Below are 26,009 nucleotides of genomic sequence, written 5' to 3' on the forward strand. Positions count from 1 at the left end.
GAAATGATTTATTGGGAGAGAACTGCAGCTGGGCTGGAGGCTGTTTTAGCCAAGCATGGGGAAGTTATGCTTGAAAAATAAAGTGCTTCACACCAAGAGCGCTGTTGCAGGCTGGAAACTGGGTGGTAGGATCTTCGCATCCTCTGTTTAAGGCAGAGCACAGGGAGGCTGAGGGCAAGAAACTTGCTGCATTACTTATTTGACTCGTCTGAAACATTTAACTCAAGGAAAAGAGCCACTAACAAAGAGGAGGCTTCATCTTTTAACACTTTTAATAATTCAATAATAATTTAGTATTTTTGATAATTTAAATGTTCCTTAAATGTACACCACTTAAGGACTTGAACTGTCTATACAGATAATTAACAAACTCATTATGGATTTTTGTTAGTCTCATCATCTCTATGATGAGTTTTTCTCCAAGTTGGGGGAAGAAGCTTCATTCACGGAGGGCTCAGGCATCAGCCATTACACCCAGAGGTACACTCCTACCTTAAAAGAGCAAACTTGCCAGAGACTTTTTTCCTAACAGAACTGGTGTGTCCTGGAGCCTTCTACAACCCTGTGTGGTGGCAGAATGACAGAGATCTCCTGTCCCAGCTGTTGCTGGCCACTGCTGCTTTTGAGGATGTGGCACATGCAAGCACAAGCTGGACGGGCTGTCACAGCACCAGCAAGGGATGCAGGTTCACGTGAACAACTCTGTACAGCGCTCTTGGATTCTTAACACTTTTACACTCAATGCTTTTAACTCAGGTCTGAATATGATTATGAAAAAAATGTCTTCTACTGTCAACAGAGTTGACTGCCTTAAATAAACCACATAAAAGGCGGGTTTTATTTTAACAAGAAGTGGCAAGAGAAGGAAGTCACAACACAGCAACTCTACTTCTATAAAAATATTAATTTATTATATAGAACTGGGGAAGGCAGGGTGTTGACTCATTAGCAAAACAATCTGGAGCAGATTCAGAAGTTGTGGCTTGAATTTATTATAAACTGACCTGGCCTTGCTGCACAACTAATTCTCTACAACTGCTGAATCAGACTTTTAAAAGTCTTTTAAAGGCTGACTAACAAAACAAGCGTATAAAGTGAAAATATGCTGCCACCTGTAAGAAGTAAGCAAACCATCAAACAAACAGAAGTTAATCTCTTTAATATAAAATCACTTTTTTCCCCCAAAAGCAGCAGCGTTGTATTACCAAGTGTATTATATTTAAATTAAAGGAACACCATCATGATTGAGGACATCTTCATGTATGAAGTAAAATCTTCCAAATAATTCATAGTCCATTTCTGTACATTTCAGCTTATCAAAATACTCTGGAAACAAATAATACATTCTCTGTTCAGCAGGTGTCACTACCACCATTTTTCAAAGAAAACACAGTTTCTAGGAACACCAATGTTAGATAGTAGTTTGGATAGAGATTCTATCATTGGAGGTGGACCACAGATGTACCATAAAGTATCCTTAGATACATGTTCTTCTAGATCCTTTTCAGATATTCTTCCCTCTGACAAAGAAGAAAGTAGGAAATAAGAACAGAAATATTAATCATGAATCAATGTCAAAAAGAGTGACCGGTTAGAGGTAGCTCAAGCACTAATGTCTTAAAAATGTGAGGCCTGTTTAAGGATAATAGGTATCAAGACTTGAGGCTTCCAAAATCATTTGTTCTTCTGGAGATGTGGATCAGTACATCCAGTCAGAATGCACAGGATATTAGTCACTGAGGAGGGACATGGCTTATAGACAACTAATGATCCCACATTCAGATGAAAAAAAATAGGTAAATATCTCTAACACAAATACAACAGAAATGAAACATCACAAAGTATCTCTTACAAGCAGTCAGCTTGTCCATCAATCCCACCTTAAGCAAAGTAACTACTCTGCTTAATAGTTTCTGGAATAAAGTTTGCAGTGGAGAATACCAGTATAAAGTTTAGAATTAACAGAGGAGATTTACTAGAAATGAAAACAAAAACTGCAAAGGGAAAAATTTTTCTCCAAAGCATAATATGTACAGTGAAATTATTTAGGTTTAACTCACATCTCATTTTGAATCTTTAAATGTAAAAATACTAAATTATGCATGTAACTTCATCCTCAAGGAAGTAATCAAACCGAGACTTGAGATACTATCTCTGTACACTGCCATTATAGTTACCTGTAACATGTGGCTGAAGTTCTTCACAGATCTGTGAACTCTGTTGGGTGACGTGGAAGTGACATGTGATCTTTCCAGGAAATGCATTCATCAAACCAAGAATATTCTTCTGTAATGTTAAACACACTTGCTTATACCACAGGCTGTTAAATCAAAGCAGATGTATGCGTGTACAGTCCCACACCACCAGTGATTGCTACCACGTACATTTCAGCACTGAGAACTTGATGGGCCTGATTTCACAGGGCTGACCTGCACACCTACACAGAATTTCCATACCTGGAATGTGCATACGCTACCAGCTGTGTCCTTAGTGCTCTTCTCCTTTTTTACAATACGTTGCAATTTGTAAGATTTGGACCTAAGAATCAGTTACATCCTTTCCTGATTTCTTTCCCATATAAATTCTCACTATTTCCTCATTCCACTTCCATATGGGTTTTCCATTAAAAAAAAAAACAAAAACCTGCAGTATTTATTTACCATTTCTTAAGAACTTTTTGACTCTTGTCTGCGTTATCTGGTAAGATTATGAGACCCTTTACTCCCTCGTGTTCTCCAAGTAAAACCAACTACAGTGCAATGCTGCTATTTTTACCAGAGTAGAAACTGTAATTTTCAGTTCCCTAAGTCACAACTGTGATAGTTACCACCAAAAACCCAGCTGCTTCAGTTTAAATCATAGTAAAAAAATAAAAAAAAATCTGTCAGTCAGATGTTGTAGTTAGTTCTGAAACTAAGACTTAGTTACTGTCTAGATTCTGCACTATTTGGGATTTTCACAGCTGGAACGGATACTGGAAATTCTTAAAATATCATAAAGCCATAGAATGGTTTGGGTTGGAAGGGACCTTAAAGATCATCGAGCTCTAACCCCCCTGCCATGGGCAGGGACACCTTCCACTAGACCAGGTTGCTCAAAGCCCCGTCCAACCTGGTCATGAACACTGCCAGGGAGGGGGCAGCCACAGCTTCTCTGGGCAACCTGTGCCAGTGCCTCACCACCCTCACAGGAAAGAATTTCTTCCTTACAAGTAATCTAAATCTACCCTCTTTCAGTTTAAAACTGTTACCCCTCATCCTATCCCTGCAATCCCTGATACAGAGCCCCTCCCCATCTTTCCTGTAGCCCCCTTTAAGTACTGGAAGGCCGCTATAAGGTCTCCCTGCAGCCTTCTCTTCTCCAGGCTGAACAACCCCAACTCTCTCAGCCTGTCCTCACAGGGGAGGTGCTCCAGCCCCCTGATCATCTTCGTGGCCTCCTCTGGACCTGCTTGAGCAGGTCTGTGTCCTCCTTATGTTGGGGGCCCCAGAGCTGGACACAGCACCGCAGGTGGGGTCTCATAAGAGTGGGAGAATCGCCTCCCTTGACCTGCTGGCCACACTTCTCTTGATGCAGCCCAGGATACAGGTGGCTTTCTGGGCTGTGAGCGCACATTGCTGGCTCATAGTCAGTTTTCCATCCACTAATACCCCAAGTCCTTCTCTGCAGGGCTGCTCTCAATACACTCATCTCCCAGCCTGTATTTGTCTTGGGATTGCCCTGACCCATGTGCAGGACCTCGCACTTGGCTTTGTTGAACTTCATGAGGTTCACATGAGCCCACGTCTCCAGCCTGTCCAGGTCCCTCTGGATGGCACATCCCTTCCCTCCAGCATGTCAACCGCACCACACAGCTTGGTGTGATTGGCAAACTCACTGAGGGTGCCCTCAATCCCACTGTCCATGTCACCAACAAAGATGTTAAACAGCACCGGTCTCAGTGCCGACCCCTGAGGAATGCCACTCGTCACTGCTCTCCACTTGGACATTGAGCTGTTGACCACAACTCTTTGAGTGTGACCATCCAGCCAATTCCTTATCCACCAAGTGGTCCGTCTGTCAAATCCATGTCTCTCCAATTTAGAGACAAGGATGTTGTGTGGGACAGCGTCAAATGCTTTGCACAAGTCCGGGTAGATGACGTCAGTTGCTCTTTCCTCATCCACCATCATGGAAGGCCACCAAATTTTTCAGGCATGATTTGCCCTTTAGTGAAGCCATGTGGGGTGTCACCCATCATTTCCTTATTTTCCATGTGCCCTAGCAAAGTTTCCAGGAGGATCCACTCCATGATCTTGTTGAGCACAGAGGTGAGACTGACTGGCCTGTAGTTCCCTGGGTCTTCCTTTTTTCCCCTTTTTAAAAACGGGGGTTATGTTTCCCCTTTTCCACTTATGGGAACTTCACCAGACTTCCACAACTTCTCAAATATGATGGATAGTGGTTTAACAACTTCATCTGCCAATTCCCTCAGCACCCGCGGATGCATCTCATCAGGTCCCATGGACTTGTGCACCTTCAGGTTCCTTAGATGGTCTCAAACCTGATCTTCTCCTATAGCGGGCAGTTTGTCATTCTCCCAGTCTCCCCCTTTGCCTTCTGCAACTTGGGCTGTGTCACTGGAGCCCTTGCCGGTGAAGACTGAGGCAAAAAAAGGCAGAGTGCCTCAGCCTTCTCCATATCCCGAGTAACAAAGTCTCCCATTTCCTTCTGGAGAGGGCACGCTTTTTCCTTAGTCTTCCTTTTATCACCAATGTACTTGTAGAAGCTGTTCTTGTTGCCCTTCATGTCCCTGGCTAGATTTAGTTCTATCAGGGCTTTGGCCTTTCTAACCTGATCCCTGGCTGCTTGGATATAATCTGAAATAAAAATAATTTCTACTCTGTGAATAGGTAAATTAGCTCATTTTGTTATCTGTTTGCTTTCTAACTAGTTCCTACACTGAACAGTCTGCCATGGGTTGCTTCACAAAAAACACCAGACAGATTTTAGTTCAGAGACAAATCTATTTCTGATTGCCTAAAAAGACATGGAATGAAGAGCAGCACAGATAAGACACTGCTGTACGCTGTTCCGCCAGTACGCCTGCTTTCACTGTCTGACTAAACTTCAGTCCCCTTCACACAGAACCACATACAACTTGATGGCACTTTTGAAACTAATCATGTCCTGTTGAGTTCAAGTCCTAGGAGCAGGCCAGAAAGCATGCCTAAGGTATAACTTCACCTGCTTAAGTAATCCTGCAGTCATTGACACCACCTACTTGTAACCTATCACTGTAATTCAGAGGCAGAAAGTGGCAAATACTGTACCTGTGACATCAACCATCAAAGTACTATTTTCTAGTATCCTAAGGCAAGAGACAGGCTCTCTTTAAGTGAACGAAGGAGAGTTTCAACAGCTCAGCAGGCTCTTTGCAGCCTAGTGAGTTCGAGTACAGAACAAAGCAGACAGCTGAGCAATACAGACCTAAGGGAAAAGACCTATCCCCAGTGTCCCAGCCACAGTAAGGAAATAAGGGTCAAATTCAGTCCTCACAAACTCAGGAAAACCCAGCTAACTGCATCCAAAAGTAGCAAAGTTAGTATGCTGTCTGATGTAATTCTAACACTCTGTGCTTCTACCATTTTACATAACGAGGTTTTCAAAAGCAGAGCATCTGCCTCTGAAATGAGAGCACATCCAAAACGCATATTAGACCAATTACTACATTAGTGTCGCCCTTTGTCCCTGTCAGCCTACACACAGCTGCTGCTTCAGGGAGCAGGTCCTGCAAACCATTAGCAACAACCTAGCTGTTCCTCTAGTGATTCTATTTCCTCAATCCTCTGCACAGAAGAATTTTTGCATATATGTTCTGAATTTGAGGGACACGTGAAGAATGAATGGAAAGATATATTTTAAGCTCTGCGACACATTATTGTGTTCTCTTCTGTCCCAGAAGCTCTAATGCAAAAGCTCTGCTGTCATAACACTGCTGAAGTGAAACTCAGAAAATGGAAGCTCCTGCACTGAAAAAAAAAATGTGTATGCTTAGAACAGACTGGGAGATTAGTAGTTGGCCAAATGGAAGAGCAGATAAGTTTCAGTTTATTATTCTGCTCCTAGCAATAAACAAGTGACTTTTCAAAGAAAGTAAATATCTTCATATCTAGAAATATGGTAGAAGTACAGAAGAACTAATGATGGATCTTATACACAATTTCAGGAATTATGGTAGATTTTTTCACCTTTATCTTGCAATCAAAAGCTTTCAATACTGCAAAGAAACCTAAAACAATAGGGATGCTTCTTCACAGAAGCTGTCCTGATTTGACCCTAAAATGTTATCAGTGACCCTTAATGGCTGAGGGTGACAACTGATCTTTAACTGCTAAGTAAATGATGATGAAGTACTATACAAGCAATTTTACAAGTGGTTATAAACCCTTCATTCATACACTAGTACCCAATAATAACTAATGCAAAATCAATAAAGCTTCCCTAGTATTTTAGAAAGTACTTCCTTTGGATATAATTGCTCTTCCTAGTCTTTAAATTCAATACAATCTACACTGAGACTATGTGGTTACAGTATTACAGCATATAGCATTATGCATACTGTTAGTGTGTATATACACATATATATTATAGTATATATAATCTTTAGTATACTACAATGCTCTTGTTACAGTAAAATGTAAACATTTAGGGCTAACTGACTTAATGAAGTCAGTGAGACCAGGTATGTCCAGTAACAGCCTTAATTTGTACACTGGCATAAGTAATTAACAAAACACACATGGTATTTGAGGCAGGAAATTACTTTTGTCTCTGTACAGTGTCTTACACAGAGGGGCTCTCTGGGATTTGGCAATAGAATGACACACACACTAATAGCTGAATATCTGTGATCTATTTTTTTAAAAACCTTTTTATTTACCTTAAATAAGAGTTCGCTTGTATTTTTTGCACTGTAGTACAGCTTCACTGTTCCCATTTTGTATCCATTTCCTTTACCCTCTTGGTATCCATGAAGATCTGCTATATGCAGCAGTATAGAAAACAATGGGTTAATTCCAACACCCCCTGCTATCAGCACTAGCTTTACAGGGGAGTCACCAGGCTGAGGATCAAAGAAGAAATCACCTCCCACTCGAAGAGCCACTTCTGAGTCAAGAGCACACTAGGATGGAAAAGAAGATACTTAATTTCAAAACTAAAATCAAAAGTTGAAATACTATTCTTCTTGCACCACAGTCACAAGACTTGCTGGGCTCTGATTTTTTATTTTTATTGACCAATGAGGGAAAACCAAAGTACTTTAAAAGTTTCCAGCTAAAGTAATCTGTTTCAGTGTCTCTAGGGATCTAGTTCTACTTTCAGAAGTTTCAGTCTTCTGACAAGGCAGGATGGTGACAGCCCCTTTCCACCCCTGTAAGAGCTGAATGATTCACGCAAGGGTTTTTCAACAGCAGTAAGTGGTTGTGAAAACCTGAGGTTAACATGTGAGATCACACTTTTACCCAAATCCAGCCTCATGTCAAAAAAGGCCTTGCTATGGGGTCACAGAAGGAAGTCAGACTGAGCTGCACAGATGAAGAAGGTCATCCCCCACTCCTAAAAAACAAAACACACCCAGAAGCGAAACAAGTATCCACAAGAATATTTCTTGCGGAACCACTTCTGCATTTGCAACTTCAGAGTTGCAGAAGAAAAATCAAGGGGAAGCCTTCTCCCTTCCTCTCCACTGGTACATAAGAAATTATTTCTTAGAGAAATTTGCCAAAGCATGGTTTTTTGATACATGGAAAGCTAATGCTACAACAAAAAAAAACAATTTGGGTGAGTGTCTTCTTGGTAAACCAGCACTGCATCCCGGTATGAAGGGTGAAAGTGCAGTACAGAGAAGTCAGATGAGTTCTCCCACATCACTGCAAGCTAACACAACAAATAGGAGCAGAAAACAGAACTCATTTCAGGCCTTATATAGGGTTTAAAAAATAAAGAGAACAGGGAAACCAAGGAAGGTGGGAAAGGAGGAGAGGAAAGAAAAAAGTAAAGCTACAAGAACTGCTGAAAGATTAGCAATTAATCACTTACAGAATAAAAACACTTCCTCCAAAAAATCCTTTTGATACCAGGAAACAGTAATTGAAACACAAGGATTCCCATTAATGACAACTGTATGGTAAGCAAAGGTCTAAACAGTTCCACCAGGAGGAAGGAGGCAGCCCTTGGACACGGGTACTACACAGAACACAGATGTTCCTAAAGTAGCGAGTGCGGCCATCACAAAAAAAGTTTCTTGCCTTTCTTAATTATTGCATAAAGTATTATCTCTCAATTATAGTGTAAGACAATCGGCATTCACTATCTGAAACTAATTTCTCTCTCCTTTTTCAATGTACACTGCCAGACTTTCCCAGCATGTTTTACTCTGTTTTAAAGATGTATGAATCCAGAAGTGTTCCAGATTCACGTGGCAGGATGAGGACATAGAATATGGAAATAAGCATTTTTGGAAATAAGCATTTTCAGGGAGAAAAATCTCATTATCATCTAAACTGCCTCCTTAACCAGCTACAGCTCATCAAGATTGGATATAGGACACAGGAAGAATCTCTCTTAACCAGCAGTCTCCCACATATTTCAGTGCTTTAGCCATGGCAATGATAACAGTAAGTCAGTATTCAAGAAAAAACAGTAAAATTCTGGAGTAACATAGTGAGAAAGTGTTGTCCTTCAGCCTAGTTTGTAAATACAGCATTGAAACAGCTTAGGCAGAGAAGTGAAGCAATCAATGCATCACATGTACATTCTTCTAAAGAAAAGGCTATGTTTTCCTAAAGCTATAAAGTACACTGTGCTAAAATTTATGATTTTCTATGCAGTAATATTAAAAATAAATACCTCTAAAAAACCCAGATACAGTGAGTGAATAAGTACTAACTATTCCCATAACATCTTTTACCCTGAGATCAACTTCCTTTAGAAGTAACTTTTAAGCACTTAAGTACCAGAGTTTTTTCACCATATATACAACCTTTTCAAATTCAAATTGCTATTTTGTTCTTCTTCTTTCCTAAGAAAAAGCATGCCCTTGTGTTTAGCTAGAACAGTCCACTATACCCAGAGGTTTCTCTACTGCATCAGATTTGACCTAGCTTACCCGCTAACTAAAGATTTTCCTATAAATTCCACCAGAACACTCAGCAACAGCAAACTGATTTACGACATCAAAAATCCTAAAGGAGCCTCCAGAGACCAGGAAATATGAAGTTAGGCCTTTATAGTCTCTAAAGAGCAATACCAAAAACCAGAAAATCCTCTTAGGCATTCTGAGGTCTGCTGGCACATGCACTACAAGTTCTACACAACATCTCAAAAGGGTTATTTTGTTTGTTCCAGTGGAGATAACTTGATATGACACCAATTAAAAAAAACTGTGGATGGTCACAGGCTAACTACTAGATTAGCACCACTTTACTTACTGTAACTGTTGGCCACTGAACAAAACCTGCAGAATTTGTAAACCTACAAGAATCTGTCAATTTAAACTTTGCAGCCACATTTAAGAAATACAAATGCCAGGCAGGAAACAGTAAATAGGACAGATCACAGGGCGTTCTGAAAGAACAAAAGTTGATAGGACAGACCATCTATGAAATATGATCAGCAGCAGAAATAGGATTCTTCTGACTATAACTAAATGGGGTAAACAGGTGAACAAAACACTGCAAAGTTTCAGACTTTACTTTTAATATAGCAAAAAATCAAGTCTTGGGTTATGTCAATATTACAAAAATATTACAAAATTACAAAAATATTACAAAATTCTGAAGCAGTCTGTTGTTTTATCATTTCAGAAAAACTGATCTATATATATCCCTTTGCTCCCCCCCTTAATAATCTATATTTATATTTATCTCACAATAAATCCCATTTTATATTTGTATAAATGGCCAGGAATGATGGCAAGTTATCAGATGTAGTTTTATAATGTGTAACACAGCCTCTTCTCTCGGACCCAAGTTAAAACAGAGGTTTTTCAACATTTTCCAGTTCATTAATTCCAAAGGAGTGAGAAGCCTTATACACACTAACCACAATATCACTGCAAGTCCACTAAGCACAAGTGGAGTCAAAAGATCACAATAACCATATTACCACATAAACATCCAATTTCAGTCCCTTACTGAAAAAAAGGTTTTAAGATTTCCATTGTATTAAAAATGGTTGAACAAGTCAACAGGAGTTCTGCGCTCAATAACAAAGAGTGGTCTGAAGTCACCCACAACACCCCCTCCACTTCCCAAGAAAAACAAAACAAAACCAAATCTCACAATTAATCTCATTTACCTCAGTGTGAATCCAGTGAGCAGGAGGATGAACAGTGTACTTTACTGCCAGCTCTAATATTCCTTCTTGTTCCAACAGGCCAGGGCTTGAACATATTGAGAATCCTCCAACTACAGATATTCCAGGAATAAAGAAATCAACCCTAAAAATAGACCAGAAACACAAGTTTAAAAAAGCCAACACCACCAAACATGGAAAACAATAACCAAAACAAAATGGCTGCCTTTGTTTCAATTACCCTTCCTTTACAAAGGCATCTTAATTTCCATAACATAACTTTTCCAAAAAAGGACTTAATATTGAGTAACGCCATTTTCTTAGAATTATTTTCATCTAGAAACATGTCATCACCTTTGTTAAACTAGCAGGTTTTTAAACTGTTCTGCTTTTAGCATTAGATGCCACATCTTACAACAGACTAGAATTTTAAGTGTTTAATAAATTATTTGTGTACTAAAACAAAAACACAATATGGTCTGATAGAGTGGCTTAAATTCTACTCTTTTTTGTCCCTTTGATGGGCTCTTCAATTTTCACACATAAAAAGATTGGGAAACTAATTTTAGGTAAATGACTTTATATTAAACCTTTTATTTTCTTGGGCTGACAAAATATCTGAAGTAAAAACCACAGTCTGTAGAAAATTTATGTGAAAAACAAGTTGCTAGAAGCAGAATTGCTTTACCTATTGAACTGCAGTGCCCTCTGGTGGCAGATACTTCTTTCTAGCTGATAGGGAATTGAACTGGATTGAATTACTAACTTTTTTTAAAAAGTAAACCATGCATGGATTTCTACAGATCAGAAAGTAACATATGGCTAGGCTTCTGCAACACCAGCAATTAGAGAGCATAGAAGGCAAGCCATCACTACACATGAGCTATAATTCATTTTCATAAAAGTAAGGCTTTGATATTCCAAATAGTATCAGAAAAAGTTAGAAGTTGGTTTCTGATCTAACATTTAAACTTCTCTGTGTTCATAAATCCTTAAATACTTCAATTTTCTACAGCACATAAAATCCCTGTATTTAAAAAGAAAACTAATGTTTAAAACTAATTGTGTTCTTCCACTTAGGAAACCACCACACTGGTAAGCAACGCCAAGTACTAGAGAGCCATTATTCAATTCAAGCCTGAGTTAGGCTGGCTCAGTATGAGTTAAATGAGAATGTAACAAGAAATACACACTGACTTCCACTGCATATTTTCTTTAAAGAGCAAAGCTGTATTCTTCATGGAGATCACAAATTCTTGAGGGAGGAGAGCACTTTGTTCACTACTAAAAAGTTCACTACTTTTTAAAGAAAAAAAAAATCTTGCCCGCTTACTTCCCACAAAGCTTTACCTGTCAAAGAAAAATATCCCTTCTCTCGAAAAACACACAAAGTGTGATACATACAATACTATAGTGATAATAGTTTTTAACTTTATGCTAGTAAACTTGATCATGTATAAAGTTATCTGACTGCAAATGAAAGGTCAACAACCAAAAAAAAGTTGAGAAGGCTTATTTTGCTGTCCTCAGCTTCTGGAGCCCCACTGACTATGGGGCTCCGCTTTCCTGGCAGCAAGGATCCAAGAGATTAGAAAGGACGACTCTTGTACTGCAGCATTTATTGTATCAAAGAACACCTCAAGATGCTACTAAAGCTCTTTACCACCCTCTGGTGGAAAATAATCTTACTGCTTACAGTAACGAAAAAAAGAAAAGCGTTTATGCTGTAAAGTAACAACTTACATTCAAGTCAAAATGTTCTGCCTGACATATAAGAGAAACAATATTCGTGCCTGGTGGGGATACATACATACAAAACATTACTGGAAAACCTAAATCAAACAGAGTTTACCCTTCTAAAGTACTAACATAGGCGTATGTTTCTTTCTATATTAGTATTTCTTTCCCAATTGCATAATTATGGAAGATTTCAGGACATAGTATGCTATATTATAGCGGACTAGCTTGTATATCTAACAGCTTCTCTCATTTTCACTGTGCTCAAGAAGGATAAGAGGACTCCTAAAGAAACACTATCTGTACAGCTTGAGTGAAAAGAGTAGTTGCAGGGGAAAAAAAGAAAAAACCGAAAAAACCCTATATAAACCCACAAGGAGAGGTGCAAAAAGATGTAAAAAGATCTTATGGTGGTTCTTCATTTCCCTCCTTTTAAAGGCTACCTAAGCCAAATCTTTCAAGAAAAGAACAACAATTAGCAACTGCTGGAGGAAGAGATCAGAAACATTAAAACCATAAAGTTACTTCTTCAAAGTATTTATAACATGCATATACCTCAGTGCATGTTTTTAGTAAATCAAAATGGGTAACAGCAACAAGTCTCTTCATTATTACTTGAATTCAGATAAAGACCAGTATCCGCCAGCATGCTTGCAAAACAAATTCACTTCTGAAAAACTTAATAATTAGAACACTCTCAAAAAATATATAGATTCTAGTGACAATCTTTGGCTGTAACATCTTACTATAGCAAATTCTAACAAGTTAGCCTTTTCTACTCAGGAAATTGTGGCCTGATGTTTTGTACTGCTCATCAAAAAAATGCAACCACAGTTTATAGCTACAAGTATAGAAAAGTTGCTGTATACCTTACAATAGCATTAGAATACTTTCAAGGAAGAAGAAAATGAAAAAGAGTAATTATAATTAAAGCTTTCAGTTTTCAACATGGTAATTTCTAAAACATTTTTGGAGGGTAAATGCACTTTCCAAGTACTGGCAAGCAAGAATTTAATATGAGTCACTGCACATGTGCAAAAACTGCAGCAAATTACTCCACAAACAAATTATTGCAATCAACATCTTGTGTTCTGATTCTAAATTTAAGAGCCAGCATATTAACACTACATGAGTAACATATGCTGTTAATACTCTAGCAGCTATACTTTGATTCCAGCAAAACCACTTTCAGATGGCCTAAGCCAATAAAAAGTTTAAGGACATTTAAATGTCCAATGCCAAAAGCAACTACTCATAGTTTTAAATTAATTTTTAAGAGAGGAAAAAAAAAGGTGATTGAGTGGGAGTATTTTTCACAAGGAAGACAAACATGAAAATCCACTATTTCCCTGGGAAAAAAGCTGTAAGATAGCTTAAACAAACAGCTAATTATTTCAAAGGCTTAATAATTCAAGTTTTTTTATTTTCAAGTTTGCCTATCTATATTTACATTTTAATCTGTCCTAACAGGCTTAATTTGTAGAGTGGAAACTTTTAAGGGAAGAAATAAAAGTTAACGGGCAATTCTGATTTAATTATAAACCAAAACTAACTTGCAAATCAGCAGTCTCGGCTCTGCTGCAAAAAATAACTAGTAAATAAAGACAGTATAGGCAGCTTGCAGAATAAACTGAAGTCCACTTCAAAGTACTCTTGAAGAAACAATGTAATATAACACAAACTAGAGGAAAATACTGAAATAACCAAACTGAACTTTTGAAGAATATCTATTTTTGCCCTTTTGAAATCAGTATTAGCATATTTAATAAAGGCTATTTTAAAATTATGCCAAATATCAGCTATTTGACAGAGCACCCAATAATAAAACATCCTAGTATATAGATTAATGATTTTTTCCAAGGCTCAAGTATCAGAGGCCTTTCAACATTTTGTTATAGTGGACTTCCGCTAGTAATTTTCCCCTCAAATATCAGAAGATCTTACCACTGTCCTGCTTTGAAGGTAAAATCTTTATTTGTGATAGCCAAACGAAGTCTTTTGACTGTCTCCGATTCATTGATGATTCCACACACTTTTGCTTGTGAAATTACCTAACAAAAGAAAAATAAGCCATTGTGTTACATAGATATCATTTGCAGCAAAAGTACTCGAGAATCTGTGTATGAGACACCTATCACTTCGCATGTTATCTGCAGCATTTAATTACCTAAAGCACCAATATTTTTTCACTGGGGTAGAGGAACAAAAATGGATTCACTTACATAGTCACTGAACGGAGAAATAGTTTTCTACTTACAGTCCACCATGTCTGTCACTTTTGTCAGGGTTACTCTAAGGTTATATACAAATTTATTTTATTTCAGTTGAAGAGAACATATCGATAAAGAGAAGCAATTGCTAGTTACCACTGTCAGATTCTTTTGACATCTATACAAGACAAACACTCCTATATCTTCCAGCAAAGTAAAAAGATCTCTGATATAAAGACAGACAAAGGAAACCCGTAAAAGATCAGCTGCTACTGAAGTCCCAGGGAGAATTCTGGATCTGTATCTAGTTTTAAGTAATTAAATGCATTACTGAAAGATTATGCATTAATGAAAGAAAACCAACAAGCTTTGTGTTACTGCTTTTAGACACATACCCATCTGACCACATGTGATCTATGAACATGGGGAAATTGCCACACAAGCATTCATTGCTAATTAACAGAAAAGTTTTTCTTTGGCAACCAGATGGGAGGGGATGCAAAAGCCATTGTTGATACCACTTTTAAAGAGATTAAAAAAATAAAATAATGCTTTTCTAAATGAAAAGCAGGTTTTTGCCACAGGACAATTGGGAAGGAGCTCCCCACTTAAAACTCTTTGATGCCTATCAGTACAACATGGATTTTCATCCCCTCCCCGCCCTTCCTCTTCAGGTATTTTGGAGTTATAATTATTAACCTTTTTCCTCTACAAAGAAAGTAATGCCCTAAATATCTTCTACACAGGCAAATACACAGATTTTACTGTGTTAAAAAATGCTGATGTCATTTACCACACTAAGAAATGCAAATACTACCACCACAACTCTATCATTTCTCATTTGTGTAAGATCAAACAGATGAAAAAAAAAATTGAACTTTAAGCAACTATGCTCTAATTTAAAACACATGGCAGGAAATTAATTTATTCATAAAGCAACATCTGAACACGTCCACTGTCCCATTAAACAGCAGGACATTTGCCAATTTAAAATAAAGTAGCATACATTTCTTTTCCACTTTAGCAGACAGTATTAAATGGGGAATGCAATCACTCTAAGTTAACAAGAAATGTCAGACACATGACTTAAGATTTCTCCATCAGAACAGCCATTTAAGTACAGGAAATGGACATTAGGTTTGGATCTTCAGTCCCTTCTTCACTCTTCAGTACACTCCCTAATTTGTTCTTTGGCTGATACATCTGACAGAGCACCAGAAACATAATTCTTAATCAGTATAAAGTTATTACAAAAATTGCATTTGAGTCAGGGTGATCAAAGATATTCAACCAGTATTTTGGACCATCCCAAGAGAATTCAACTGACCCAGAGCAAGGCTGCAGTGAGAGGGAGGAGGACACAGGACTCCAGACTTCGCCTTTGCAGTTTAGGAAAGCATTAGGCACTTTTTCCTGCCCTGGTCCTTCCCATTACTGCACTTCAACAGGCAATACTGTGTAGCACACACTAATGCAATACAGAGCTATGATTCTTTCATCTTTCTACAGGACTGAAATGGCTAAATAAGGCAATACAGACTGAAGGAAGCCAACTGCTGATTATATGGAATTTAAAACCAAGTAGAGGATTTAAAATAAACTGATTTTAAAGTGGACAGAAATAAAGTAACAAAGAATAAATCAAGCATTAAAAAAAGAAACAGCACAATCCTCTGATATGCAGAGAATCTGCGGTAGCAAGAATGAGCCCTGCTCTTTCACCTATTCCACACAGCTTCCTTCTCTTTCTCAGGCCTTACACAGTTCCCTCAGAGCTTCCACCTCAGAGCTTCCACCACCTCATAAGGATCCATTTTCCACATATTTTCCAGCTACCCAGTGTTTATGTTGAGCAGAAAAAGTAAGCAAGCCAAGCAATCTGAAATACCCAAGATTAAAAAAACATGGTTGCAAAACTCATCAGTGCAATCATTTTGTCCATGTCAGAAGCAAACTAGAAAGTGCATCTGTCCATACCTGTCTCTACACTCATTTTCTCCATGTACTGAGTTAATCTGGTACAAATCAGATCCACCTGAGTGGCTGGACGTCCACAAGCAGTGCTAATCTGTACTCAAGTAAGAGCTGACGTTAGGTGTGACTAGCTCTGAGACACGTGGTTCCCAAAGCTGGCTCACACCCTTGACGAGCAGAACGAGGCTGCATTTGTCTCATCCACCTACAGCCTATGTCACAAGTGCTGAATCTTCAGTTTTGGGGGTTACCCATATATCCCCCAACCCAACGTCCTTTCGAGAGAATTCACTCTGACTTATTCTCAGCTATACTTAGGGAAAAACCCAGCAGAGAAGGACTTAATTATGTACACATATGCACACGAACATCTGTGTAGTGTGTCTGAGAACACAGTTTGTCCTGCTGTGTGACACATGCAAGACTGGCCTGTCATGAATGGCTACTCAAGACTGAGAGAAGCTAAGTAAACAATGGAGAAAAATTGGGCACCGTCTCCCAACTCCTGGAAATTAAAGATGGGATTTTTCAGTCAAAAGAGTGCCCTACTTCTCCTGAAAAGTCTAAGAAAAATGCAGAATTGTTTCACCTTTGAAACATTTTTGAGAATTGAAGTCATATTCTGCCAGTATTTAAAACTTTAAAAATATCTACTTTAGCTAATGACAGAAGGGAAATACCTATATGAAATACAAAGTATGGTCATCTCTGAACATTATGAAAAAGAATGTTTATTGCTCAAAACCGAGATCCAGAATAAGCATTTCTGGATTTTGATGGAGAACAACACTCTATCTTCCTTGCACTTAAATTTGATTTAAAATCGATATAAACTAAGATGGTTTCTACAACTGTCTATCATCTCTCCCTTCAAAATGTCTACAATTTTTATCTTACCTCCTTGGTCATAAAAGGACATTTTCCACATTTTTTTAATCTTAAATTTGAACCAGAATTGTAGAAGTCTTTAAAAATCTGAGAAGCCTGTGTAGAGATGATGGGTATTGGTGTGCTTTCATTACTTATCATAACCCATACTTGACCAGAATTCTATTAAATTTCTTGTCCAACATAAACAGCACCACATCACCGACAATTTTTATAACTCATTACATTTCACCCACTGACCACAAAATACAGTTATTTTACAACAATATCAAATATGAAAAATGAGGAAAAAAAGAAGTAAACCAGACACCATTAGAAGACAAAATGAAGCCTAAGAATCAAATACAATTATCCGGTTTCTTCACACTGAAAAAAAAAAGTTACTCACATTCTAAAGAACAGAACACTAACCTCCTGGCGAAAATTATTTGCTGTCCTCTCTAGATGATCCATTTTCCTTTTTGATTTTATTGTGCTGCAACAAAAAGCAAAGATAATTGTCATTGTAACAGCTGTGCTACTGTCCCTTACTGATATGAATTTCTATTAACATAACAATTTACCAGTGTAATCCAGACTACAGATGACAGAAGTCTCAAGAAGAATTAAATATAAATATATAATTGGGAGTTAAGTATTTATAGATCTGTAACAATTTGTCGGCTTCATTTTGACAGTGTTACCATGACATTCTCTTTAAAAAAATAATTTTAAAAAAAGTAGTTCGTATGTGGATAACCTACCCGTTCACTGTGCAGTAACAAAATACAGAGTGCCTCAACACCACCAATGCAGAATGAGCAGGGAAAATTCTGCTAGCACCTCTCAGTAATTGAGGAACAGTAAAACCCACGTAAATAGTAGCATGAGCCATGATAACTGGGCCGTCTTCAGAATCACCAGCTCCTGAAAAATCCATATAAATATTTGTTAAATAAAATACTCACTGTTTGACATGGCTTTTTTTCACCCTTTATTTCCATTAAATCAGAAAGGCCAAAGCTCAGCTGGAGCTAAAACTAGCAATAGACATATAGGGTAACAAGAAGGAATTTTAAAAGTACGAAAGCATCATAAAGAAGTTAAGTGAAAATGTGCATCCATTAATTGGAGGGGAAGACAGCCTTGTCACACATAAGGAAAAGGCTGAAGTACTCAACACCTTTTTTGCCTCAGTCTTCACAGGCAAAGCCTGCACCCAGACCTCTGCTTGTACCAGTGGTGTTTGGGAAGGAGATGGATAAGTAGGAATGTGGCCAGCAACTGCTTAGAGAAGCTGGATGTATTCAAATGCACAGAGCCAGATGGGTTACACTCAAGGTTGCTAAGAGACACAGCTGACATGCTTGTGAGGCAATTTGCTATCACCTATGAAAAACAATTATCAGAGAAAGTCTCCAACCGACTGACTAATGCATGGTCATTTTCAAGAGAGGCAAGAAGAAGATCCAGTCAGCATCAGCTCAGTGTCTGGAAAAATACTCAGAGCTCATCCCCTTAGCTGTGGGAAAGCTAAGAATGTAATCAGGGAGATTCAACGCAGATATACCAAAGGCAAATTATGTTTGATAAATCTGAACACCTACTGTGATGAAATGTCTAGTCATGCAGCTAAGGGGACAGCAGTGCATTCAATACTTCTTGACTGTCCTGTGGTTTCTAACACCATCTCCCATAGCATACACATCAGGAAGCTGAGGCCAGATGGACAGTTGGGGTGGTTAAAAACTGGCTGGGCAGATAGAATTGAAGACTTGATGGCTTCAAGTTGTTTCAGTTGCTGGCTAGTAACAGTAAGAGTACCCCGGGGTTGACATTGGGGCTGATATGGTTCAATAAATTTATCAATAACTCAGATGATGAGACAAAAGGTACCATCAGCAAACTTGTGGACGATACTAAATTAGAGTGATGGTTGACATGCTGAATGGTAAAGCTTCACTTCAAAGGGGCACTGAAAAACTGCAGGACTGGAAAACAGAAACTGCATAAACTTAAAGAAGTGCAAAGGTCTACCCCTGGAATTGGCTTAATCCAGTGCTAGCAACTGTCCTGTTCCAAGCAGGAGCTTTGACTAGATGACCCTCAGAAGTCCCTTCCAGACAACATAGCTGTGATTCTAGGTGGAAAATTTTATAAACATTAAATAAATCTGCTTGTTTACAGGTTTATTTAAAAACATGGAAATCCTTCATACTTCCATATATCCTACATAATACTTGCATCTCTAAACAGTTAAGTGGCAGACACTTACATATACCACAGTGGAAACTTCAAAACTGCATAGTCAAACAGAGCTATGACAAAGAAACTGACGTGTACAATACTCAAAATATGTCAGAAATACCCTTCATTTACAAAGCGTACGAACAGGTTCATAGTGAGCCAAGAGGTATTTCTCATTGCTTGTAAATCTGCCTTTGTTTCTCCTAAAATGAATTAGCATAATTCTCTATCATATTATCATCACCTATTAAATTTTATTATTTCTACGATGCAGTCCATTCCTTCTTTAAAGAATTCTTAATCTTTTACTTCCCTTTAAATGTCTTTTCCTGCATTCTTTTACAGCATGTAATTTATTTTCAAAATGTTTTTGCTTTTCATTTTGAATCCTTTGAAATGGCAACAATCCAGCTTGTTTAACTAATCAGGTCTATACTCTCTAGGCTTTCACTAACAGCTGCATCGGCTGGTCACTCAGTAATTTGTCCTGTTTGTAAGCTTGTACAAATGGGAGGCAGAGCTTTCATAAATTAGGCTGCTCAGAAATGGAATACATTTACTGTAACTACTCAAAATGCACACTGTCAAGCCTAAGAAACACTTCCTGCAGCTTTTAACTGTCCATAATTTTTAATAGCTTTTTAGCATTTAATTCCACAGCAGCTTGCAACTTTTCAACATGGAATTATTTAAAATTCTTCTACCAGCAGTGAGCAAAATTAATTTTTTTTGGCCAGAGCATATAGAGTACTCTATTTAAACAAAATACTTTAGCACTTTCTACATGCAAATGTGTAGAAGTTATTGATTAAAAAAGTATTAACAATCTTAAAAGATTATAGCAAGACAAAGTACACATCTAATGAAGACGACACATTCCTCTACCTCAGCATGTTCAGTCTGTAAACCCAGAGTCCTCAGAAATCATTGAGTTACTCAGATTCATGAGATCATTTTATGATCTGGAGTCTTTTAGATAGCATATCTTGGTTACATTCACCTACATCTTTTTTTTTTTTTTTTTAGGCATCATGCTTTTTGATTCATGTTTTCAAGCTTTTCACTCTACCACATTAACTAATTCAAAGTAAAAATGATGTTTGAAAGTGAACATTGTTACATAAGCTGTTTATGCCAACAGCTGTGACTTTAATTAAATCACCACAATGTCAAAATGAACCACATAAAGTCTGATGCTTTGCTTCAGAGGCCAAGGACTGAGAGTAAAGATTTATTCTTTTCTTGTCTTTTTTTAAAATCACCTCACATCCCTCAAAACCCCTTCTGCAATTAATTGCGACATCTGCTGGTAAAGTAAGTGGCTTAACTTTAAAATCCAATACAAAGATTCCCATTTGTTTATTTTACATATTTGGTTTAATTCTGCTGCTAAAGTTGACAGTCATTTAACGCTGACCTCATTCTCATTTTCACTGCTACCACTTTAGGAAGCAAATACGTTCTACACATAAAAATGTAAAAAAACCAACCAACCAACAGTTCAATATCAATACATAATACTGAAAACAAAATAAATGTCAGCCTTATTTTATTGCAGCAGCTACAACTTTGAAGTCAGAGCTGAGAGAGCCTATTGATACAGACTATTTTAAGACTGAGACTCTACCCTAAATTAAAAATAACTCTTGAATGGCACTTCAAGATACTTGCTCCATTTACACTACTATCAATCACTTTCCAGTCTTTAAAGTCATAATAAAAATCAGTTGTAATTTCTACTCTGTAAATAATAAATTCCAAAATCTCATTTAATGAGTCCTGGTTCTCCTCTACCATATACAAGTCTGAGTCATGCCTTCATAACACATGAACAGCCTCTCCCCCATCTGTTATCTCTGCAACTTTCTTGGCTCATCCAGCCCTTTGCCAGTTCCCTGCCCTCCAAGAAGTGCAGTGCTTCACCGTCCCAAGCTCCTGTCTGGTGGGATGCTCTCCCTCTGTTTTTTATTCTCTTCCTCCCCAAGCCCTTACAGAAATAGCCACTCCAAATACTCCCTTTCTTCCTTTGCTCCACGGAGAGAAATGAGTGCTACTTTGGTATATGACTCCTTCCTCTCCTCAATTTTAAAATCAAGCAATTCATTCATTCTCCTTACCCTCTGACCCACTGGCCCTGGGTTAATATCGCTTGAGATCTACGACTGCATCTCTTCCTCAATCTTACATCAGTATCTGAAGGGAGTGAGTTAACCTGTAACACACCAAAGAACAAATTACTAAAGAAGTTAATGCAAGAGTGTCGAGGGGGAAGCAAAGATACTTAATCAAGCAGAATGGGAAATTTTTACCCAAAACACGTATATAGATAGGCAAGAGATACCCTTCTAGACACATTGTCCCTCCTGCAAAAGCTTGTCCCCTTGACCTGGGATTAGGGCGCACACGGGGCGGGGAGTGGTGAAGCACGGGAGAAGCGTGCTGGCGGCTGAAGTGGGGCATTACGGAGGCTGGACGGCCGCCGTCCCTGCCGGGCCCAGGGGAGGGGGAAGGTCGCGGCGGTCCCCTCGGGCACCAGGGATCACTGCTCCGCGCCGCCTGCCAGGCGGGAAGGCGGGGAGCTGGCAGGGCCGAGGAGCGGAGGGCGCCAGTCGGAGCGGGGGGCCGGAACGTCGAACCGCCGAGCGGCCCGGCCACCGCTTCCAACCCCCCTGAGGGGCTCCCGCGGTGAGGAGGGAGCAGGGACGGACGGACACTGGAGTCCGGGGCGGGTGGGGAACTCCGACGGTGAGAAGGGGCCGCACTGGGTTGTGGGGGCTCTCGCGGCTCTGCCCTCACACCTCCTCCCTCCCCTCCCCCCGCTCCCTAACAGCCCCCCGGGGCGCGCGCCCCGCGCCCCGCCGCGCAGCCCTACCCGGCGCCGCGTCACGTGACGAGGGCCGCTCTCGCCCCGCCCTCTCAGGCGACGGGACGGGCGCGCGGCCGCGGCGCGTGCGTTTCTACGTCCCTTCCGCCCCGCCCCGTTTCCCGCGGCCGGCGCCATGTCGGTCTTCCACGATGAGGTGGAGATCGAGGACTTCGAGTATGATGAGGAGACCGAGACCTACAGCTACCCGTGCCCTTGCGGGGACCGCTTCCTCATCACGCGGGTAACGGCGGCCGGGCAGGGGCGGGGCGGCGGGGAGGGCGGAGGAGATGACGTTAGGCCGCGGTCCCGCCTCCGCCGGCCGCGGGTGTCTGCGGGTCGGGCGGGTGGCGGGTCGGTGACAGCTTTCCCGGGGCTTTTACAGGAAGACCTGGAGAACGGCGAGGACGTGGCCACCTGCCCTAGCTGCTCCCTGATTCTGCGCGTCATTTACGACCAGGTAGGTGCGGGCGGAGGGCTGTCGGACACGGCTGCGGCCTGCCTCCCCCGGCGCCGGGTAGGCCAGGCCGAGTTTCGTTTGCCGTCCCCGGAAGAAGGCGCGGTGACAGCTTTTAAAAGGCACTTGGAAACGTGGGCGAGGGTTGTGTGAGCTAGTGGCACTTTTGTGTGTGGCTACGGTGTGTGCCTCATCTCTTTTTTTTCTGGTCTCCTTCTCCTGCTGTGTTTGGGCTCTAAAACATGCCTGATAGGGTGAGCATGGGGTGCAACACAGGCAAAACAATCTCGGTGATGTTAAGATCTATCTATGACTCTAGCAGCCTTGTCAGCTAGCCTAGTAGTTTTTCTTATCTAGTAGGTGTGTTATGGTGTTCCTATTTTGGGAGACAGATTCTTACCAGTTATACCCAGGCTAGAAAACAAAATGGTCATCTGGTGTTTTTTGAGGGAGCAAAGATCCAGAAATAATGAAAGTTAACTAAAACTCTACTTGCTGTCTTTAGGAGCAGTTCATGCGTGGTGAAGTCGTTGCAGAACCTTTGACAAACAAGGAGTTGATTAAGTGCTGATGAATATGTCATGAACTGTTGCTGCTTTAGAATAAGAAAGAATGGGGATGGCAACTGCGGGAAGAGATGTGGTCCTCCTCCTGGAAGTGCTTGCTGCTGTGAGATACAAGTGCAATAACTGGCAGTCTTCATAATTTGAATGAGAATTCGCCGGGACATCAAACACATGAATGGGTTTTGTTCAAAAGGGTTATACGTTTTAAAAAAATACAGAAGTTGCCGTATGTATTCTAGAAGACTTGAGGATTGTGATTCTAATTGACAGCACGTCAATATACAGAAGAAGTGCATGGAGTTGTGAAATTACATTTATGTAGAAAGGGCTTCTTAGCCTATGGAGAAAAGCAGGCTTTGTGTGGGTGTGTACCAGTGTGAAATGGCAGAGAGCTGAAACATTGGGAGACAAAATTTAGAAGTCCATAAGACATGATGCCATACAGAATTACAGCTTTGACCCAGTGCAGTATCACCTGGGATGTGGGCTTATGTACTTCCAGCCCATACTGAATGTGGGGAAAAATAAGAGACCCAGAGCCAGTGCTGTTGGTAAATTTGTTTTTACTACTGTAAGCACAAAGCAGGTGCAGTTGTATTTATATCTGCAGTGGGGGCAACACCTGAGTTGACACAAATTTGTTTCTTAAATTGCAGTTGCTTTGAAACAGCTTTGGTAGCTGTTACCAAATGACTCTCTGACATAATGATACACTTTTTTGGGTGTTGCGTGGAATGAGACAAATTTTTGAAAAGAAGTCAAACTTTTTTACCCCTGCAAAGCTAGTAATGTGCAAACGGACTTGAAGTGGATTGTGATTTACGCATATTTTCTCAACAACTTTGTGATGTGACTGTTGCAGCAAATATAAAATGGGCTGCAATTCTTTGTGCCATTTGTAGTAGTACATTTGCTGAATTTCTCAGTCCTCCCTTGTTAGGTTCTGACACTTCCTGAACAGGAGATGCACAAATTTCACTTTGTAAAAAGGATTTTTTTAGGCTAGAAAAGAGGTGGAAGAATATACTCCAAAGTACATTGATTCCAAGACTACTTCTTGTTTTACAAGCCACTGTGTTTAAATATCCATTTAAAATTATGGTCATTCATATGTTTTAGTAGGATTTGACATCTGTGAAGTTAAATTTCAGGAAAAATACTTGCGTAGCATTTGTATAGTTATTTTGCTCCAGGCACTAAAGATAAGCAAGTTGTACTGAATTCTTGCATTTAACTATTTTTGTTCTTACAACATTCCGTGAATGTTGAAGATGACATTCTAATTATTTTTCAAAAAACAAAAGAAAACTACACCCTTTGGTTCGTTTTGAATGCAATTAAACTTTGAATGCACAACCTAAAGTGTTTCCCTGCCTAAACCAGAAGGTGGCACTCCTGTTACTTCGATATCTGTGCTTAAAAAATAAAAAAAGCTGTGGTACTTTGGTTAGCTAGATCTTATCAAATATTTATTTTGACTATTTAAATAAAGATATTTAAGACTCCACTGGTGGTTATAATGGCCATTGCTTGTTCTGTTTGTGCACCAGCCACAATGATTCCCAGAGCTGTTGAGTTGCTGCCGCTGCTGCTGTAATGATCCTGGAATTTCTTCAGTTTAGTTAATAAAAAGTGTTTCAGTCTATCAATAGACGTTATAAAGCAAATTTACAGGAGCCCCATTTAAGCTCCTATTCAAATTCATAAAAATGCATAAATATCTTAAGGATTTTTCCATAAGTGTTCTGCATATAACTAAGAAGAGTAAGTTTCAAAAGGAACACCAGGGAATGTATACTCTGATGGAATTACAGTAAAGTAAATTGCCGGGTGTAGCATCTCTAAAGGTGCATAGATTTTACCCAAGTAATTTGACCAGATTTCATTTTATAATGAAGGTAAGGCACTGTCATAAAGACTTTTGTGACACTCATGTAGAGAAATATTTATATTCCCTATGGTTGAATTCCTGTATGGTTGTAAAAAGTGTTTACTAATTTAATTTTACTTGGCATGTGCCAATACAAGCTTTGAAGTGATTCTCTGTAGTGTTCCCTTCTCCTCTAAAATAAAGGTAGTGGCTTTTTTAGCAGTAATTGTAGCAAAATAAATTACTTCATTACATCAGTTGGGACTGATGGTTTCATGATAAGCATATTCTTACCAAGTATGAATAGGATCCAAGTTGTATAATGCAATTTTTATCCACATTAAAATTATTTTTGGTTACATAGTATAGATCAAAACTTTAATAAAGTATGCATTATGTTTGCTTTCCTGGAGCTTTTTTCCAGCATAGCAACAGTAAAATGTTGTGGCTGACTCTTAGAGAAGGATGTGGCCGTGTTTGCCCACATAAGTTGCTCTCAACTCGTTCTTGTTGCAGTGTCTTGAGGATCTGAAGGCTGAAGTTGCTGTCCCCGAAAAAAGGAGGCAAAACAAGGCTGGATGTCATGTATGTCTCTCTTTTTGTTGCCCTTGGGGGATGTGACAGAGATGTTTAAAAACTGCTGAGCTCTTCTGTTGCTTTCCCTTCTTGTGCTCTGTAGAGAGGAGTAGAGTTCTGTAGCAACAGTTCATCCTCGATGAGAGCTCTGTGATGCTAAAGCCAAAGAGCTGCCTGCTTTTGTGTTTTGTTAGCCTGTGAGAAGCTTTTGACTCCAGTGATTGCAGTCAGCTTTTTAAAAATTCTTCCATCCTGTATAATTCCAGAACACCAGTCAAGGCAGTCTGAGTAACCCGCCCAGAAA

General features: G+C 39.5%; 2 protein-coding genes across 5 annotated transcripts; one reads left to right on the plus strand and one right to left on the minus strand.

The window, feature by feature from the left end:
• Positions 1-884: 884 nt before the first annotated feature.
• Positions 885-22,371, minus strand: OXNAD1 (oxidoreductase NAD binding domain containing 1). Of its 4 annotated transcripts, none has more exons than XM_074861508.1 (10): positions 22,246-22,371; positions 21,491-21,585; positions 17,891-18,053; positions 17,559-17,622; positions 14,020-14,126; positions 10,342-10,483; positions 7,129-7,165; positions 6,923-7,020; positions 2,178-2,286; positions 885-1,520 (listed from the first exon to the last, which is right to left on the minus strand). In XM_074861508.1, exons 3-10 carry the CDS (start codon positions 18,019-18,021, stop codon positions 1,366-1,368), a joined length of 843 nt encoding a protein of 280 aa, XP_074717609.1. In that variant the 5' UTR covers positions 18,022-18,053; positions 21,491-21,585; positions 22,246-22,371; the 3' UTR covers positions 885-1,365. The 4 variants fall into 4 exon arrangements, with proteins under 4 accessions (XP_074717609.1, XP_074717598.1, XP_074717579.1 ...); XM_074861497.1 differs by having other exon boundaries at positions 6,923-7,023; XM_074861478.1 differs by having other exon boundaries at positions 6,923-7,165.
• Positions 22,319-24,766, plus strand: DPH3 (diphthamide biosynthesis 3). The gene is made up of 3 exons (XM_074861519.1): positions 22,319-22,480; positions 22,622-22,696; positions 23,199-24,766. Exons 1-3 carry the CDS (start codon positions 22,373-22,375, stop codon positions 23,262-23,264), a joined length of 249 nt encoding a protein of 82 aa, XP_074717620.1. The 5' UTR covers positions 22,319-22,372; the 3' UTR covers positions 23,265-24,766.
• The last annotated feature ends 1,243 nt before the right edge of the window (positions 24,767-26,009 follow it).

The sequence above is a fragment of the Strix uralensis genome, chromosome 1, assembly GCF_047716275.1.
Source record: "Strix uralensis isolate ZFMK-TIS-50842 chromosome 1, bStrUra1, whole genome shotgun sequence".
Classification (NCBI taxonomy): Eukaryota; Metazoa; Chordata; class Aves; order Strigiformes; family Strigidae; genus Strix; species Strix uralensis.